A 20676-nucleotide genomic window follows, 5' to 3' on the forward strand; every position below is an offset into this window, starting at 1 on the left:
AGAAGTCCCACCTATCCTCTCCTGCCTAGCTATTGGCCATTTGGCTCTTTATTAAACGAATCAGAAGGTGCCTTAGGCAGGCAACAAAGGACAAAGACACATCTTCACACAGTGTGATCAAATGTCCCTCAACACAGCCTACTGGATGGTGTCATCCCTAGGCAGGTAGACCTGGGCCTTATAAGAAAAGTGATTGGCCTAAAGGCCAGCCTGGGTCCTCTAGACCTGAGCTAGAGGCAAGATATCCATGGCCCATCTGATGTCATCTGGCTCAGGTGGGTGCAAGCCACCCAAAGGCCAACCTAGGTCCTCAAGACCTGGACTGGCAAGAGGACATCCACAAGCCTGCCTGGCACCTTGCTGTTGTGGAATATTAGTTTAAGAAGTGTTACATTTGTTTATGCTATGAAATACTTGTTTAATGATGCAAAGATGTGTTGCATTCTTTTATGTTGCATTTGTTTAACTCTATAAAGCTGTGTCACTTTGCCTGACTGAAATACCTGATTGGTCTAATAAAGAGTTGAATGGCCAATAGCTAGTCAGGAGAGGGACAGGCAGGGCTGGCAGGCAGAGTCAATAAATAGGAGGAGAAATCTAGGCTTGAGAAGAGAAGGGGAGCGAGGAGCAAGAAAAGGAGGAGAGAAGGATGCCAGGGGCCAGCCACCCAGCCACACAGCCAGCCATGGAGTAAGAAGGAAAGAAAGATATATAGAATAAAGAAAGGTAAAAAGTCCAGAGGCAAAATGTAGTTAAAGAGAAACAGGGTAATTTAAGTTAGAAAAACTGGTTAGAAACAAGTTAAGTTAAGGCCAGGCATTCATAAGTAAGAACAAGTCTCAGTGTATTTATTTAGAGCTGGGTGGTGGACCACCAAAGAATAAAGGAAAAAACTATACCTTGTGGTGCTTGGTGGGTGGGTCCCACTATGATGAGCAAGTATGTGGTGGATAAATGGGAGAGGAAGAGAAGTAAAATGATTTATGTGCTGTGGAAAGAGGTGGAACAGAAGTGAAGGCAGTGAGGAATAGGCTGAGATGGAAGGCCTTCGTGCCACCCCAGGCCATGGTGATGTCCAGGCCCAGGCTGCTGCCAAGGGCCATGTCTGGGCCCATGGCCCTACCACAGCCAGGGTCTGTGTGACCATTCATGGCCCATGTTGCCACCAAAGGCCACAAGGATGCTCAGTGTCTAGGCTGCCACCAGTGGCCATGTAGGTGTCCAAAAGTTATGCTGCTGCCAGAGTCACATTGGTCTTGGTAGCAGAGCTGCCACCCAGGGCCATGGTGTAGTCCAGGCCCAAGCTGCTGCCAAGGGCCATATCTGGGTCTGTGGCCCTACAGTAGCCAAGGTCTGAGTCGACATCCATGGCCCCTGTTGCAACCAAGGGCCATGTGACTGCCTGGGGTCTGATTGGTCACTTGGGACCATGCTGGTACCCAGGGGTCATGCTGCATCTGGGGCCATACAGATCTAAGTGGCACATACTGCTATCCAATGCCATAGTGACATCTGGGCGAGGGCTGTAGCTGGGGGTCATGTCTGGATCTGTGGCCCTATTGCAACCAGAATCTGTGTTGATGTCCATGGCTATGAGGGCCATGCAGATTCCTGGGGTCTGGGCCACCCCTGGGGCCATGTTGATATCTGAAGACCATGCTACTGCTGGGGCCATGCTGATCTGGATGGTCTGCACCATCACCTGGGGCCATAGTGACATCCAGACCCCAGCTGCTACTGCTGACCATGTCTGGGTCCATGGTCCTACTGCAGCTGGGTTCTGTGTTGAAGTTTATGGCCCATGTGGCCACCAGGGACCATGGGGAGGCCCAGGCTCTGAGATGCAATATGTGGCCTTCTTGGATTCTGGAGGCCATGCTATAGTCCAGGCCATACAGATCTGAGTGGCCTGCACTGCTACCCAATGCCATAGTGATGTCCAGGCCAGAGCTGCAACTGAGGGCCATGTCAAAGTCCATAGCTCTACTGCATCTAGGGTCTGTGTTGATATCTGAGGTTCCTGTTACCATCAAAAGCCATGTGGATGCCCAAGATCTGGGACTGTGTTGGTGTCTGGGGTCATGCTGCCACTGGGGCTATGCCGATCTAGGTGGCCTGCACTGCCACCTGAGGTAATGGTGACATCTGGACCTGGCTGCTGCTGAGGACCATGTCTGGATCCACGGCCCTTCTGTAGCTGTGGTCTGTGTTGATGTCTGTGGCCCATGGGAACCATGTGTGATGGAATCATAGGGCCATGCTGGCCTGGCCCTGCCTTTCACTGGCCCTGGGATAGCTGGCCCTGCCCCTCACTGGATGCTGCAGCAAGAAGAGCTGGCCCCAACCTCATGGGAGAGCTGGCACCCCACACTCAGGAGAGATGGCCCCACCCTTCACCACAGGCAGGGGAGAGCTGACCTTGATGGCATAGGCATAGGGGAGCTGGCTCTGCCTTCCTAAGGGGGGCAGCCCTGGTGGCCTGGACTGACAAGCTCAACTATGACAGACTCACATCCAGGCCTGGGGTTGGCCCACCCTGACATCTTCACCATCTAGGACCTGCTGGAGTTCGTAAAGGTATTGCAGCCTGTGAGGCCAGCTCCCAGGACTGCATCCAGGGTAATAAAAAGAATGCCTGCAGAGTAGCAGGACTTAGGAATAATTCTTATCTATCTGAGGGAATAAGACTCACACATGTTCTGAGGGTCAATTGCTTTATTTCAAGTTCCAACTCCAATTCTCTTTGTTCTGCACCCCCTTATATACATTCCACAGAAGGCAATAAAAAATTACATGTGAGGGTCACATTATCAACTGTTGTGGCTGTGAGTGAGTAACCATGGCAACGCCCAGCTGTCAGCCAGGCTCCCTGGTGTGCGGGATGTAAAGCAAAGGTGTGAGCATGGTGTTCTACATTTCTCTGACAGTGGCATTAAAGTATCCCAAACCTAAAAATATAACTCCTATCCTGCGTGCAGCCCCAGATCACAAAGAAGGAAATTTGTAACTCTTTATTCAAGACTATGAAGTTAGATCATGCTCTGCAGCCCTGGCTAATTGTGAAAACTTTTCCCACAGTTTAGCTGGATGTAAAGCTGTTTCTCTCTGGACTTGGTTAGTTGACTAATTGCTATTTTGTCACCCCTGGAAATTTCAGAACCCAAACAATAAACAGTTACTTAGCTGAACTTTAGATCTTGTATCATAAAACTGAGATTAGGAGTTCATGTAGCAAGTTAATGGCTCAGGAGTTTGTGTAGGAAATTGTCTTATGTTATAAGCCATAGTTTAGCAAGTGGGGAACTGGCACCAAAGTTGCTTTATTCCTGATCTTGGTTCAACAACCAGACACCTGGGAATTTGTCCTTGTGTGATTCATTTGCACGAGCAACTAGTCTACTTTGAATTTGTTCTGAGGTTTTAAGTCAGTTAATTTTACGTAGCTTGTCTTGACAGCCTGAGCTAATGATATAAAACAAATTTCTAAGTTTCTCACAGCTTCCATGGAACAAAGGCCTAGCTATAAAAAATATCCTAGTATATTTCTAGTCGTCAAAATTATACGGCTTAAGAAGAAATCATCTTCCTGACAATCCACAGATAACTGTGCCCAGTATATTCATGGAGAAAACACACTACCTATCCAGGCAGGGGGGAAATCCCAAAGCTGTTTGAGGAAGAATTGTAGTAGTGCATGAAAAAATTACAGATAGAAGCAAACGGTATTCATAGTCTGTGGCCCTGTAAGCCTTGCTTAACTCTCCATCAGTTATTCATCTGGTGAGTTGACCTTATGAATATCAGTTGTCATCTGCTGCATATTCTTATGGCGTCTGGAATGAAGGGACTGGTCCTGTGGAACAATAGCCACAGGCTCTCCATGACTCAGGATGCCCGAGAGGGGTTTCAGTGAGGATCCAGTGACGATGGTGTACTAGAAACTATAAGCCTTGAACAAGATCAATGACTCATTGCAATGAACATTTTCTAGTAAAGCTGATTGGACAAAAGAGTATATTGACACACCACAGCTCCCAATGTCACCAGGATGAAAGAAGAGGTACTGGAGAGGCAATCAAGCTGGAGGAGTGAAGAGGGTGTTGTTGTTGTTGTTGGTTGTTATTTGGTTTGATTTTGGGGGGTATTTTTATTTTTCTTTTGTTTTTGTTTGTTCATCTGGATTTGGTCTGGTTTGGTTTTGGTTTTTTTTTTCATTTGGGGGGCCACTGCAGAGGGGAGAATATGGAGGGTCTGGGAGATAAGTGGAATTGGGGTGCAGGATGTGAAATTCCCCACGATTCAATAAAGAAATTATGTTAAATATAAAAAGAAAGAAAGAAAAGTGGCTGAGCAAGCCAGCAGAAACAAGCCAGTAAGAAGCATTCCATTATGGTCACTGCTTCAGCTCCTGTCTAGAGTTCCTAATTTGGCTTCCCTTGACAATGGACTACAATCGGTAAGCCAAATAAATTAATTCAACCTGGACATGGAGTCCATGTCAGACCAAAATAACAATTGCACTTGTGGTGGTTTGAAAGCAAATGGCCCCCAAAGGGAGTGGCATTATTAGGAGGTGTGGCTTTGTTGGAGTGGTTATGGCCTTGTTGGAGAAAGTGTGTCACTGTGGAGGTGGGCTCTGAGATCTCATATATGTCCAAGTTACATCCAGCGACCCAGACCATTTCCTGTTGCCTGAAAGATGTAGAACTCTCAGCTACTTCTCCAGCACCATGTCTGCCTGCTGCCACCATGTCCCACCATGATGATGATGGGCTAAATCTCTGAACTGTAAGCCACCACCAATTAAATGTTTTCCTTTAGAAGAGTTGCCATGGTCATGGTGTCTCTTCACAGCAACAGAAACCCTAAGACAGCACCCAAGTCCAATTTCATGAACCAATGAGTTTTATTGAGGTTACCAGCAAGGCTGTGGCTGAGGGGTTACACAAAGGAGTAGGAAAGACTCAAAAGGAGCTGCATCACTGAAAAGTCACCCCAACACAGGCAAAGACTGCAACCCTGCTGCTCTCTGCATAGCTTGAAGGCAGTTGTCAGGTCCTAGAACCTCCTCCTGGTAGCTCAGCTGCTCAGAGTCCCCTCCCCAGCTGTTATCTTCTGCTTCCATAACCCTGAGGAGGCCTCCTTTTTATTCTGAGTCTCAGGAGCCCCCATCCTCCTGGAGGAAATGTTTCAATTTGGAGGAATCTGCCATACATGAGAACTCTTTTCTTTTGGGGACGTCACTGGTTAGTTTTGGTCAATGTGACACAAGCTGGTGTCATCTGGGAAGAGGAAACCTCAGTTGAGAAGATGCCTCCATCAGACTGCCTGTAGGCAAAGCTGTAGTGCATTTTCTTAATGCACTATGGGCAGTACCATCCCTAGGTATGTGGTCCTGTGTTGTATAAGAAAGCAGGCTGAACAAGCCATGGTGAGCAAGCCTTTTTATTAATTTTATTTTCATTTTACATACCATCCCCAGTGTACCCTCCCTCCCCTTCTCACGCTCCCTCACCTCCCCCACATCTCCCCACCACCACCCCTCCCCCCCATATACCTCTCAGAGGGAGTAAGGCCTCCCTTGGGTAGTCATCAAAGTCTGGCATACCAAGTTGAGGCAGGGCCTAGCCCCTCCCCCCACATCAAAGCTGAGCAATGTATCCTGCCATATGGAATGCTCTCAAAAAAGCCAGTTCATGCACCTGGGATAAACACTGGTCCCCCTGCCAGGGGCCCTACAAACAGATCAAGCCTCACAACTGTCACCCACATTAGGAGGGCCTAGTTTGGTCCCATGCAGGTTCCCCAGCTGTCAGTCCAGAGTCCATGAGCTCCCACTAGCTCAGGTCAGCTGTCTCTGTGGTTTTCCCTATCATGATCTTGACCACCCCCTTGCTCATATGATCCCTCCTCCCTCCCTTCAACTGCTCTCTGGGAGCTCAGCCCAGTGCTGAGCAAGCCTTTTTTACTGGGGTTCCTAGCAGGAGTGTGGGTGAGGGGTACTTACAGGAGCAGGGGAGACTCAAGAGCAGCTGCACCACCCAGATCCCGCCCAACACGGTGACAGCTCGAGAAGGCTGCAGCCCTGGTCCTCTCTGCACAGCTCACAGGCAGTTCTCCAGTCAGAGAAGGTCCTCTCTCTGTGGACTGGCTGGTCAGACATCCTCCCCCAACAGCTGCTTACTTCTTTTATAAAGACGGGAAAGAGCCTTCCAGAATCTTCCATTTCCATTTCCCAAACATGTGACCTTTTTATCTCCTGAGCTTCTCACTCCCTGTCGGGGGAATCATTCAATTAACGGAAACTGCCATATAACAGAATCCACATGCTCCTACAGCAGAATTGCATACAGCTGGCTATGGTGTAGGGGAGTTGGCCAGAATCTCAGGTAAGGATCCCACCCCTTCTTTCTATGCAGGAACATCACCATCAACAAGCCTGATATTAGGAGACTCTTGCAAGAGTCCCAGCTGCTCTGATGAAGATGACAGCTGTCATTCACAGGACAGACTCTATGACACTGGGTGACAGAGTGACAGTGTTGTCAACATAAGTCTTTCTCTGCCTCGGGGGGATGTAGGGTCCCCACTCTTGCTGACTTTTACGATTAGAAGGATAACCAAGGGACACAAATATGAGATATGCTATTGGAAGATCATCTGAGGGTAGATCCATCATCAAAAAGAAAAGATAAAAGTCCTCTAGTGAGGAAGTAAGTACCTGAAGTCAGTTAGCTGATCGCCATCATTTCTTGTGGTTTTTTGTCTTGTTTCTTCAGATACTCTCATCCTTACAACTTGTTTTTAGGGCCCTGAGCTGGACCAAACTGGATAACACCAGGCCTGTTCTGTTTGGAAATGATTTTTATTAACATATTAATTATACATAATGATGGGTTTCATTATGTATATACACAATGTATTTTTTACCATATTCACATCTGTTATACTATCATCCCCCTGCCACTCCCCAGGGCCATGGAGACAACTGGGCCCGAACTTCTGCTGAGGTCCATGTCTTGGTCCATGGTCTTGCTGCTACTGAGGTCTGTGTTGATGTCTTTTGCACATGTTAACATAGAGAGCCATGTGAACCATGTGTGTTGTAGTCCTAGGGCCATGCTGAGGCAGACCCTCCTCTCACCAGCCCTGTGAGAACTGGTCACATGACTACCAGAACAAGAGAGCTAAGCCCTCCCCTCATAGGAGAGCTGCCCCCCACCACACTTGGGAAAGCTGGCCCTACCTCTCATCAAGAGCGTGGGAGAGCTGGCTCCACCCCTCACCTGAGGGGGTGGTCCCAGTGGCTCAGACTGACCAACCCAGCTGCTATCCAGGCACACATCCAGGGTTTGAGTTGGCCCACCCTAACATCTGCCCCATCTATGAACTGCTGGAGCATATTAGGGACAGATCCTGCAGAACCATAGCCTCAGGATCTCTATGACTCAGGGCAACAACAGGATATCTGAGAGGAATTTCAGTGAGGGTCCAGTGTTGATGGTTTACCAGAAGCCAGAGGCCTTGAACCTGACCAAAAACTCATTCCAAGTGAACATTTGCAAGTAAAGCTGCTTGTATACTGTGTGATACATCTCAACTCCCTGTGTTGCTAGGATGGAGAGGTAAAGGAGAGGCAGAAAAGACAGAGGAAGAAAGTGGTTTTTTGTTTGTTTGTATATTTTGTTTTGCCCATCATTGGTTTGTTTTCTGGTTTTGTTTGTTGGTTTTTTAATTAATATTTTTATTTTATTTCTTTCTAAATTTTCTTTGTGGGGGGAAATGCTACAAGGGTGAAGGGCAGATATGGAAGGACTGGAAAATAAGTGGGATTGGGGTGCATGATATTAAATTACCAAAGAATCAATTAAAAAAAAAACTTTGTTTAAAAAAATGGCCGCCATAGTCTCATATGTTTGAATACTTGGCTCTCAGATGGAGGAACTGTTTGGAGAGGATTAGAAAGTATGTCCTTGTTGGAGGTGTGTCACTGGGGGTGGGCTATGAGGTTTCAAAATCCCACAACATTCTGAGTCTTTCTCGTTCTCCGCCACCTCCTTGTGGATCAAGATGTGAGTTCTCACTACTGCTGCAGCAGCATGCCTGCCTGCTGCAAGGCTCCACACCATGGTGGTCATGGATCCTCTGAAACTGTAAGTCCCTTTAAACGCTCGGTAAGTTGCCTTGGTCATGGTGGTTTTGTCATGGTCATAGAAATTAACTAAGACAGACTCTGTCTTTTATCCTGAATGCAGGTGGTGACTGTGTCTCTTCCCATTGGTGGGAGAATGACTTCATAATCCTATAAAACTGGCTAATCGGTGAAAAGGGGAAGGGGGTGATTAAGGCAATGTGGGCCTTTGTTGAACTAACTACCTTTGATTTAAAAAAAAAAAAAAGTGTTTCTCAGACAAGGAAAGAAAGTGTATGCCTTACCACAAAATGAAGAAAATCCAGTAACCAGGCAGAAACACGAAAGACCTCATTGGGATCTCACTCTGACCTCCCAAGGGTCTCCATCCAGCAATCTCCACTCAAGTGACTCAAGGCACACAGCACAGCGTGGAAGAGTCCACTGCAGATTGGAGAAAATCACACACCCTGGGGGTGAGATGGACAAAGGCCAAGGTAACTGTTGCGCCATTCTACATTTCTGGCAGATTTTACACTATTTCTAAAGTCTTTGGAACAGGCAGCTTTCCTGTGTGACTCTTTGCTACCCAGGCAGCTGTCAGTCCTGTTGGATTTCACTCTTGCAGCAGAGGCAGCACCCACATGTGTTCTCCATCACAACACTTCCTGCCATACAGGAGTCTTGTAAGGTTTAGGTTTCCAGAAACCAGGTTTAAATCGTTACCTATAATGACTTTCCAGATTTCCTGCCCAGTGAGTTATGAACCACTTGCCTAGAAACTAGAGAGGGAAGCCTCCCTTGAGGGGTGGGGCATGGAAAGGGAAGCCAAACAAAGGGGTTCCAGGCAGGAGCTGAGATGGGAAGAGATGCAGAGGGGACTAGGGGAGGGTCCCTGTACCACCTGGAGGTACATGGTACTTTGAAAGATCAAGAAGAGTCCTGGTCATGGTTAGCTCCTCTCTGTCATGAGTGGGCAGATCCAGGCAGGCTATGACAGGGACTTTGAGTGGGAGATGTCATTCCTGGGACAGATTGATTCCAGGGTTCCCACACAGGTCACACATAAACAACAGAGAAAATCACCAATAGCACCAGGCCAAGAGCATAATCTGGAGCTGGCTAATCTCTTTATTCTAAAACTGAGAGGGACTGTTGGTACAGATTGAACTGTAGTTGTCAGAGAGAGGCAGGGTACACAGATACCAGCTTCATCCATGGGGCGTGCTTGCCTCCATGTCAACTGAGTTTCCAGGAGGAGGCCATGGAAGATCAGGAAAGCCACAATGGCATCCTTATCCATCAGTGCCACGGCATGGGAGGAAGCCTGATCATCTCCAGGGTCTCTTATCTTGTCAAAACTCATCATCAATTAAAACATCTTAGGAAGTCCCTCCCTCCAGACCTCCCCATACCCAGCAATGCTCAGCCCTCTGCAGACAGCAGCTCTGCACTGTGCATATCTTCCTGCATGAGGCTTTCATTGAGAAATAGAAACTCTGAAAAGAGTCATTTCTGTGGACTATCTAGAAGGCTTTAGAAGACCGCAGGCTGACAGAGGAGGCAGTGGGTCATCTGTGAGACAGATGCCTCCGTAAACCATCACTTGGCCCCTGTGTGTCCCCAATGTGAGATATCAAGAAAAGCCATGCAGGAGGACAGATACTGAGTCACGACACAGGGCATCTCAATGATGCCCATCTGCAGCTCTCATCAGCAGCCCTGAGACTCTCATCCTAAACATGCAAACTCAGTTCACACAATCAATCTGCCCAGCACTCTCACCTCATCTTCAGTGGCAACATATTGAGGATGCCTGTAGGATGATTGCTCCACAAAGGACAGGGTCAGAGCCACAGTCAGCAGGAGCAGCTGCATGGTCACCATGGTGCCTCTGTGCTCCTGGCCTTGCTGCAGCATTTATGTCCTGCACTGGGTGACACCCCACCTGCACAAAGCCCCCATCCATGCTGTAGGCTGGTAGCTCTGTTTTGTTTGGACCTCGTGAATACATGGTGCTAATTTCTGTAATTAGTCACCTGCCTGTGCTTTCACTCATTCTCAGGAAGCCTTGTCAGGAGAGAGAATGTCATCAGAGTGGGAAGTGACACCTGAGAACCCAGAGCCAGGGGGATAACAAGGGCTCCTGTGTTCCCACCATCTCCATGCATGGCTGTGTTCTGACCAAAATATGTCACAACCCTTTCTCTTCCCTCTCAGAACCTCCAGGTCCGAGAGCAGTCACCAACCTGTTTCCACACGGCAGTGCTGGACACAGGGATGTGTTCTGCAGCCACAGCCCCTTGAGAACTGAGCTATGGTGTCACCCTTCAGCAAATGGCCCCTGTGTCCTGTCTTTCCTCCTGCTCCCCATACTCGTGAGAGTGCCACACTCCTCCCTGGCTCTCCACACCCTCACAGCTGATCTCTACCAAGCTAGCAGCTGGGCCCTACAATGCACCTGAATCCTAACCACCTTTGCACAGAGCAGCTGCCTTCACCCTTTCCGGGCTCCATGAGTGTTTGGGAGTCAGGCCCCTGTCCAAAGTCCCCTGAGGGTCCCCACTTCTCACTTCTCTTTCGTTCTGTGCCACACCGCTGTACAAATACAATGTCCTGCTGCTGTGCACACGTGTAACTGTGTGTGCCTGTGTGTATTGAATGCGCATGTGTGTCTGTGTAGCTGTGGGATGTGTTTATGTGTTTACATGTGCAAATTATGTGTTAGTTTCTTGGATGTTATGGTTGGTATATGAAATATTGCACATAGGATCTGGTCATTTCTGGAGACTTGTTTTAGGAGATGTGGAACCTTTGCCACTATGGCCTCACTAGAAGACATGGATGTCATTGGAATCCCCCTCTGGGTCTGCCCTAAGCACTCAACTTCCTGATCCAACAAGATGCAAACAAGATCTGCTCCAAGTTCCCACAGGTACCAGCAATAAGAAGAAATAAAATAAAAATTGATTTTTGTTGAAAAGAGTATCATGAATGTCAACCTTTAGTAAAATTAATCAAAAGAAAAACTAAAATTAAAACAATAGGTGAAAGAGAAGACATATTGATAGCTCATGAAACTCAGGGTCTTGATGATACACCTTAAAAACTTATACTCAAGTAAATTGGAAAGTACAAAGAAATGAATAGTGTTCTATATTATGATCCACTAAAAATTAACAAGAGAACACAGACAACATAAAGAGTTCTACAACAAGCAGTGAGATGAAACAGCAATAAAATGTCTTCTAAATGAAACAAACCTGGACCAAATGTGTTCACTGCCGAATTCTCCCAAAAACAAAAATAATGCTCCTGATTCCACTCCAGAAAGCAGAAAGGGGGAATGCTACCAAACTCTTCAGCGAAGCTTATATTATCCTGACATACACAAGCAAGGAAATTATAGGCTGATCTTCCTGATCAACATGGAGGCAAAAAAAACCCTGTCAGTTACATTTAGACAAAGCATTAACAACCTATCAAAATATTTTGCTACTATCCATCTGGTCCCTGATAAATGGGATACATCATGCTTAAGTATTTAGGGACAGAAATGGCATGAGTACAAGTACCAGCATTAAGAAAAAATAAAATAAAATTGATTTTTTTGAAAAGAGTATCATGAATGCCTTCTTAATGCTGGCACTTCTCTGAGATGGAGAGAAGCCCTTTGAGAAAGGCCAACCATCCTTCATGATCATAGCTCTGAAGGAACTATTCCTGGGAGGAGCAAATTCATACAGCCAGCATCATCCTAAGTGGAGACACATCAAAGCAATGTCACTGAAGTCAGCAGGGACAGGGCTGTCCTCTTTCTTCTATCCTACAGAAGGATTCCTTATAGTATTATCTAGGGTAACGAGACAAGAGCAAGAAATAAAAGGGATACAAATAGGAAAGGAAGAAGTCAAAATAATAGCAGTGGCTGATGATGTGATCATGTACATAAGGGGCTTCAGAGACTCCACAAGGAAAGTCTAAGAACTAGTAAACACTTTCACGAAAGCATCAGGTTACAAAACCAACTCATAAAAACCAACAGCTTTCCCACATACCATGAGGGTCATATGGAGAGAGAAATCAAGAAAATGCTCCAATTAGCATTGGTTTCCAAATGAGAAATAAAATAACTTGGAATAAACCCAAGGAAGGAGTTAAAGGCCTCAAAAATGAAATTTTCTCTGGAGTAAAGATTGAAATAATGAATGTTTGGAAACACAGAGGGGAAAATTGAAGAAGAAACTGGACTGTGGAGAGCTTCCTTGTGTATGAACTGGCAGAATCAATACTGGGATAATGACTGTATTATCAAAGCAATCTACAGATTCCATTCCTCACAGAAAGAGAAAATGCAATTCTAAACCTTGTGTGCAAACCAAATAGCCAAAGCAATCCTGACCAACATGGACAATGCTCGTGCTATCACCAGAGTGGGTTTCAGGTTATACTACAGACCCTGATTTTATGTTATTCCACACTAACAAAACATCATGCTGCTGCCAGAACAAAACAGAACCACACCACGACAGCCCTGTGACTTTTTACAGAGATGCCAAAGACCTGCATTGGAGGAAAGACAGCCACTTCAAAACATGGTGCTGGGCAGTTAATATCCACATGTACTGAAGGACACTGGGTCTTCATCTCACCCTGTTCAAAACTCAACAGGCAAACTCGGGCAGAACAGTTTAGTGGTTTAAGGTGTGTGGAGGGCATGTCCATAAAGGACAGCACAGAAAAGATTTGGCCGACATAACTGTATGTGTATTCAGTGTGTACCTGGGTCAACAGCACATTAAAATTCATATTAAAAAGTATCCAGCCAAGCGGTGCCTCCCAGCACTCGGGAGGCAGAGGCAGGTGGATCTTTGTGAGTATGAGGCCAGCCTGGTCTACAGAGTGAGTCCAGGACAGCCAGGACTGTTTCACAGAGAACCCTGTCTTGAAAAAACAAAAACAAAAAACAAAAACAAAAAAAAGTATCCAAACAAAAACTCAAGTGTAGCATATGACCACTAACACCAATATTAATAATGGTTTCTATAGATGTGTGCTGCTTCTCACAAACAAATTTGGACTTTGCAACTCAGATTTCTGTCCCATTGCTTCAGTGCTTCATAACCTTCTTCACTCCCATGACATTGATGAAATATTTAATATTTAAATTAAATAAAATATTATATCAGTTCCCCCTTCCTTTCCCTCCATCCACCCCTCTAACACACCCCCATACCCTCTCAAACTGATGGGCTCTTTTTATTTGATTATTATCATTACATTCACATGTGTGAGGATGTACATAATATAAATACAACTGCTGAGTCTGATTGGTGTTGCTTTGCTGTATATGATTTTGGAGCTGATTGCTTTGTAATAGATAACACAATTGGGAACTCATCCCAGGGAGAGACTAACTCTCCCTCTCCCTGCAGTCAATAGTTGCCTGTAGTTCTCTGTCTAGGGGTGGGACCCCATGAGTTGCCCCTTCCACATTAGCATGCCTATGGGTATTGTCATTGTTCAGGTGTTACTTTCTTACACTGCTGTATGAAAACCTTTGACTCATTCATATTTTCTGCAGAGGGGGTTGCTGTGATAACTAGTTTTGTACGATGAAGATGTTAGACATCTTCAACTATGTCCAACAATCTCAGGCTTCAGCAGGCACTTGAAAGGGGTTGCTTTCTTTCAGGATGACCTACGATCCTCAGCAACAATCACATCCAGGCAGAAAGGGACAAGGGAAGGACAATATGTGAGGGTGGGAGCTGAAGAGTTGCTGAGTTGGGAACAAGCAACAGCATCTCAGGGAAAGATGATACCATATGCTCATCCTCCAGGAATCTATGTACCATTGAGATGAAAGTTTCTGGACCTGTGTTTATCAGTCAAGGTACAGGGTCATTCCTCTCTCACTTTGGCTCTCATATCCCCATGAAGCACTGTCCACACAGACTTTGTTCACTGGATAAACCACATGGTGGGCAAGGTGAGTAATAATGACTAATGGGGCTGTACATAGTACTGTTTTGCTTGAAGGATGATGATGGAGGATTTAGAGTACTCTTAACCCCTCCCCCTTCTGCCAGGTCACTCACCACTGGGTCTCTCATATGGTTCCCCTAAGTCCCCACTGGAGCAAGATCCCTGTAGGGACCTGCACACATTTGCATCTGTGATACCATCTCCCCGGTTGTGCCCAACCCAGTAGCTTCCCAAAATTCTCCTGCCACCAAGTCAAACACCTCCTGAAGCCATGTGTGTGAGGGGTGTCCCATCAAATGAACTTCTAGGATATCCCATATCCTACAGGACTTGGGGTCTGAAGCCTACTAAGTCCCACAGCTCCTCAACCTTACCATAGAGCTTCTCGGAGATTACAGGAGACTCCAAAGCACACACTGAGTCCAGAATGGCTGCTTAAGGCTTTACTTGGGTTTGGGGTGAAACAGAGGGTCCTAACAGGAGTGTGGTCCAACAGGTAGTGAGATGGTCTTGAAGGATGTGTCTCAGTGCCATGCAGTCCAGGGAGACGGGTAATCCAGGAAAGGCATTACTATGCATTGGTACAGAGTTGGCTCAGGGTTTGCAGTTCTGAAGGGCAGCTGTGACAGGAAGAGGAACAGGGGGTGAGGGCCCCTCCTTCTATTTTGGGGGTAGCAGAGTGGAGTTAATAAGGAAACAGATGCCAATCAGATAATTTCCTTGCCACAGATACCGTGGAGATGTTGTCAGACACTCATGGTCCTCAAGCACAGCCTACCACGTTTACCAGGCAGGTTGCTAAGGATTGTAGGGAGTGTGTTGGGTGGGAGATGAGACCACATGGAGACCATGACATGGGAAGGATTCTATGAAAAAAGGACAGATTCTCAAGTGTTCTGGGGTTTTGCTTGGCGCCACATCCTTGAAAGGCCACTCACACCTGGATATGAAGGGTCTCTCATATCTGTTTAAGGGTCCAAAAGATGGACCACAAAACTCAAGTACTAAGGAGTCTGAGCTGTCCTAAGGTTCTTCCAAGGGTCACTTACCAAAGTGATCTTTAGGGGAACACATATCTGTAGAAACAAAGAAAAACCCAGGGTTGAAGAAGTGCACTGGTGAAGATCCAGAGCCTATCACACCTGCAGCTTAGATGCCATCATGACCAAGACCTGAAGCATGACCCTGTTGTCCTTGTGAGGAAAGAGGAGGGCAAATGGTGACACAAAGAGACACCAAGGACATAGAGAAACACAAAGGTCACTTAGAGCAATGGCTGACACGGAGGACATGAGGAGGGTATGGACAGCTCTATGTAACTAGAGGGAAGCCTAGCTTGTGATCTCCAAAGTCACCTGCTCACCTCTCTGCTCAGGCACAATGATGTTTTCAAGTGGAAAGCCTTTCTGCTGTGCGAATTTCTTGAAATCTTCTAGGGCCTCGTAATTTTCTTTGGGATCCTTCCCTGGGGACAGAGGCCAGATGAGCACAAGGGTTGTGACTGAACAGCTCTTTAGGGAGCCATTGGCACAAAGACAGGATCACTGCCCAGCACTAGGGGCTCCACCCTGGCCCAAGTGCAGGCAGGAGAAGAGGGAGCACTTAGAGAAGATAGGGAGGTAGGGTATGAATGGAAGAGATGGACAAAGCCTGCAGGCAGGTACAAGTGGATGTTATACATCCTGAATGGCTGTGCAGGATCACATCCTGACCTGGAAGGATCCTCACAGGAACATTAGTCTGTCTCTCAAGTCTAGAGGGACATTGCCAACCAGAAGCCTCTGTTAGGACCCAACCCTTCAAACTGACATTCATGACACTTGAGACCCCAGGAAATGGTACTTAGCATTTCACTGCTTGGAGCTCTCATTCTATGTATTCAGGGCCCTTGGGGCTCTATCTGCTCTCTTTTCTGAAAGATCCTGTCCAGTTAGCCCTTCTCTCTCAGATCTTGCACACTGCACAGGCAGCACCTGGTGTTCAGAATCTAGACACACATCAAGTCTACCATGCTAAGCATTCTAGTCCCTGGTGCCAAGGTGTAGTTGCTACACATCCTCTGGCTTCTGGTAGTGGAGACCATACAGGAAATGAGGTGCCCAGGGACCTACCTATGAGCTCTCCCACATAGACTTTCTGCTCAAAGAACTGGCATTCACTGTAGAAGATGTAGTGGTCCATCACTGGCAGCTCATAGATGTACATGAGATATGTGCCCCAAACTGTAAATGAACAGAGAAAATGGATCTATATATCTTGCTCCAGATACATTATTCTGATTGTGCTAAGGAACCGTCTAGAGCAGTGATTCTCAACCTTTCTAATGCTGTGATCCTTTAATACAGTTCCTCATGTTGTGGTGACCCCAACCATAAAATTATTTCACTGCTATTATGAAATAACTGTAATTTTGCTACTTTTGGGAATCATAATGTAAATATCTGATATACAGGATATCTGATAGTCACTCCCAAAGGGGTCACAACCCACAGGTTGAGAACCATTGGTCTAGAAGATGTTAGCAATGACCCATGAACTCCTAATCATATGGAGCCTGAACTTGGTGTGGTCTCAACACAGGAACAAAGTTTTCTCCTGGAAAGGTGTCATCCCCAGGTATGGAGTCTGGACCAATGGCAGCAGGAAAGATGAAGGCTGGAGTTTGACCCATTAGCAGCTGCCCTGCCCTGCTTCCTAGATCCTAATCCTCTGTTTCCCTATGGGTCAAAGGACAGAACTGTCTAGAGGGAAACATGGTCTCTTCTGTGGACTAGCCTACAACCTCTAAAGTCTCCTAGAAGTTAACTGGCTAGCCTCTCATAGAAGCTAAGCAGGTCAGGGATGCTCAAACACCAGGAGCTAGTTTCTGGGAGGAAAGATCACATGCACCCTGGGAGACTGTGACAGTTCAGGTTAAACATCCACTTGACAAGTAAAAATCTCCTGGGAGATGTGCCTTTGACTGTGCCACAAGTGCATCATCTTGATTATGAAAATTGAAGTGGAAAGACTCATCTTAATTGTGGTGGGACTATCCACTGGGCAGCAGACAATGGACTGAGTAAAACAGAGAAAGCCAGCTGAGCACCTGAATGCATACATCCCTCATTCCCTTCTTCTGGCTGTCGATGTAATATAACCAGTTATTTCAAGCACCAGCTGCCTTGAATTCTCCACTACGATGGACTGTACATTGAACAGTGACCTAAAAGAAACACCCTTTCCCTAATCCTTTGGGACAGAGAATATATCACTGCAATGGGAGAAATTCAGACAGACTCACAGGCACTGTATTGGCCAGGCTTCTTTGTTTTCTCCAACAGGACGTCAACCTGCAGGCACTCACCATTATACCTGGAAAACAGGAAGCACACCAGCAGCCTGTTTTGGAGCCCACACCTGGGTTCTGCTCAGCTTGCATAGTGGGTCTTCGACCTCCAAATCCCATGTGAACAGCAGCTGTGGTTTGGGGTGGTTGCTGGGAGGGTGTCCCCTCAAAGAATGAGCCTGCTTGTCAGCAACACTCAAAGCATAGTTGAGAAGGGAAGAGAAAGCTGGGAAGATTCATAGTGGTAACACTCACATGGAAACAGTCATGACCTCCATGTTTCCCTTCTCCAGGGCTCTCACTACAAAAGGGAATTCTTCCTTAGGGCTCTTCCACTCTGTGCTGTTCAGGTCATTTACTGTGGCCTTCATGTACCATATCCCTGAGACCTATAACAAACAGAGCCCTGTACACCCTATATACCTCAGTCTAAGCCAAGTTCTCTTCCTAGCTCCAGCACATGTGCAGGGGCCTGGAAAACATTATAGAGCCCAGGCTGAAGCCCCTGACATGGTTTGGCACACTCCCCAGTCCTGTGTTCCTTAAAGTTTGCCTGAAAACCTATGTTCCAGTTATTCAGGAGGTGTCTGTTCCCAAATCCCCCAAAGTCTTTAGGTCTAGGGCAGGGAATGAAGGTCCACCCCTGAGAAACATTCAGGTTCTTGGAGTCACTAAAACTAGGACCCTTCCATGTTCCAGCTCTGTGGTCCAAGAGGGCACATGTCTGCTGGTAGAACATCAGTAGAGACAGCAGGGCAGTAGAGAGCAGGTAAGACTCCAGGCCTAGGTGCAGTGTCAGAGGCCAGACTCAGAGGACTTAACAGCTCATGAGGACTAGCTCCATTCCTCAGGCACTGGACACCAGTCAAGCATTCCCCCACCCCTGTCCACCATCCCTCCCTGCCTCACGTTCTTGTCTTCTGAGAGGAAAGGCAGGTCATCCTGGGCCTGTAGGACAGCCACCAGGACAAACAGTGTGCCAGTCAGGAGCAGGCTCTTCATCTTCAGGCTCTGTCCTCTAGACAAGGCAGGTCACACAGGTGACAAAATAAGGCTGTGCTGGCTCCTTGGAGAATGGCCTTTATGGACACAAATGACACTGACCACACCCCTCCTAGCCAAATCCATGTCCGTCATGGGGATGGAGGCTATTGTTATTGTTGTTGAGATCTGGTGATCATTCTGTAGCAAACGCAAAGAAAAGACACAATGCCCTGCAATGTAGGCCCCATCCAAGGGTGCCACAGACACAGAGCCCATTATAGTTTTTAAATGACTCTGGGACAAGAATAGAGAAGAGGCAGCCAGGAAAGGAGGGACCTGGCTTCCTCCTACTCCTTCTTCACACCTGTACTCACTCTCCAGCCATCCCTAGCTTCTTTGGCCATCTTATCTAGAAGCTGGCTTCTCTCCCACTGAAGCTGAGAAAAGGACTGAGCTATTTACCACACGCAATCCTGCCAGTGCCCTGGGTACAAGCTGCACACTAGGCCCACCTCATTGTCTTCTGCTACTGGGTGGCCCTATCCCAGGTGTGAGCAGGGAGACATTGGATGTGTCAGGATCTACCAGACTGTTCAGGAGCTCCTGAACCTTGATCACTCTAAGAGGGAGGGGCCACATGGGACCGTTAAGAGACCACAGTCATCTGAATGACTTCACTCTATACACCAGGCAGCTGTGTTGTCTTACAGCACTTCTTTCTCTACCATGTCTCATCCCTCTCCTTTCTCAACTGTAACTATCACCTGTCTGTCTACTCAATTATATCCCAAGCTCTCGAAGAGTAGAGCCTGGACTTCTGTGCTTCAGACTTTAGTTCAGAAGCTGGAGAGTCTCTAGCTATAAAGCAATCTCTAATCTGTGCCCACTAAAGGGAAGTTTCCTTGCCACACCCGCGACGGTGTCGCCCGTGTGACAAATGCCATCTGGTGGTCTCACGATGAAGTGGGGCACGTGTCTCTCGGGGCTAGGCCCCCGGCGGTCCCCTGGCAATCAGCCCGAGCAATCGTTCCTGGATACATTTTTCCCTAAAGACCAGCCTTCCGTGGATGGTTGGCACGACTCCTGCTTCTTTCTTCTTTCCTGACAATAACAACCTCTCTGTGCCTGGACTCCCGCAGACGCTCGCTTGATGTACCTGATAACTCCTCAACTGTTACACCCCAGTGATTCAAGCCCTTGGCAGATAGCACAAAAAACCCCTACTTCAGTGGGGGCACTCATGGATGGATTAGAACAGAAAGAGCTAATGATTCAGGTTCCCACAGATTCTAAAGAAGAAAATGTAAAAGTAAAAAGATTGTTAGGTAACCCTCACTCAGCTCATACAAACTCACAAGAAAGAGAACTTAGGAAACTGGCAACTCCCACAAGAATGGTTGGAAAGTACATTCAATACCGTATTAATGGGAAATAGTGGACACCCCCTCGTTGGAATCCCAGAAGTAGAAATTACTTAGATCCACCCCCTTTTACAGGGGCTTATGACTATGAAGGGAATCGGCTGGGTAAATCATGGGGAAAAAGAATGTTGTGGAATCAGTTGCCTTTTATGGAAAGGCTGGTTAGAAGCAGAAAGGTATGGTGTACATATGATAGGCAGACAAGGTCAGCTATATTGAGGGGTATAGCACCTGTGCTAAAGAGGTGGGCTAAGGCTCTTGGCGAGGACTTTGTAACTGTCTTTAATAAATTACCAGAAATGGATTACCAGTTATTGAGTGCATAATCTGGCTCTTAGGGTTCAGGCCACAGCATGTCTCTGATTGAAAGGGTTAATCATTCTGAAAACCACATTGTGTGACCACAAAAGATTGCGTCTATTGCTTTCCTTTTGCCCCTGGGCTTAGTTCCTTGTTAAGATTGTATAAAATCTCAGCCTGATGTTCAGTAAAATTGTAGCAGTTTCACAGCATACTCTGGTGTCTGTGTCTGTCTGTCGTCGCCGAATCCCAATTATCCTGAGCACCTTCATCCCGTTCTCCCTCGGTCTGGTGGCCCTACTGAGACCCAGTCCGCAGCATTTCCTCACTGTAGTTCAGGGTTTCATTTCCAACAAGGATGCTTGGGTCTTCTGCTGTGTTGATCATCTCAGGACCTTATGATAGGACATGGAGTCGTTGACACAACTCAGGCTCCTTCCACACCTTATGGCCTGATGTGAAACCCATGAGATCCATCAAAGCCTGTTGTGAACCCACAGTTGTACAATTATCTTAGAACACTA

The 20676-nt window shown here is 46.8% G+C and overlaps 1 protein-coding gene across 1 annotated transcript; it reads right to left on the reverse strand.

Annotated features, from left to right (window-relative positions):
* Positions 1-14713: 14713 nt before the first annotated feature.
* LOC128102714 (vomeronasal secretory protein 2-like) lies at positions 14714-18449 on the reverse strand. Its single transcript, XM_052726724.1, has 6 exons — positions 18357-18449; positions 17703-17836; positions 17403-17473; positions 16231-16341; positions 15483-15584; positions 14714-14739 (listed from the first exon to the last, which is right to left on the reverse strand). The coding sequence occupies exons 1-6, from the start codon at positions 18447-18449 to the stop codon at positions 14714-14716; spliced, it is 537 nt and encodes a 178-aa protein (XP_052582684.1).
* Between the last annotated feature and the right edge of the window lie 2227 nt (positions 18450-20676).

Source organism: Peromyscus californicus, unplaced genomic scaffold (genome assembly GCF_007827085.1).
Source record: "Peromyscus californicus insignis strain IS unplaced genomic scaffold, ASM782708v3 Scaffold_7__1_contigs__length_154581171, whole genome shotgun sequence".
NCBI lineage: Eukaryota > Metazoa > Chordata > Mammalia > Rodentia > Cricetidae > Peromyscus > Peromyscus californicus.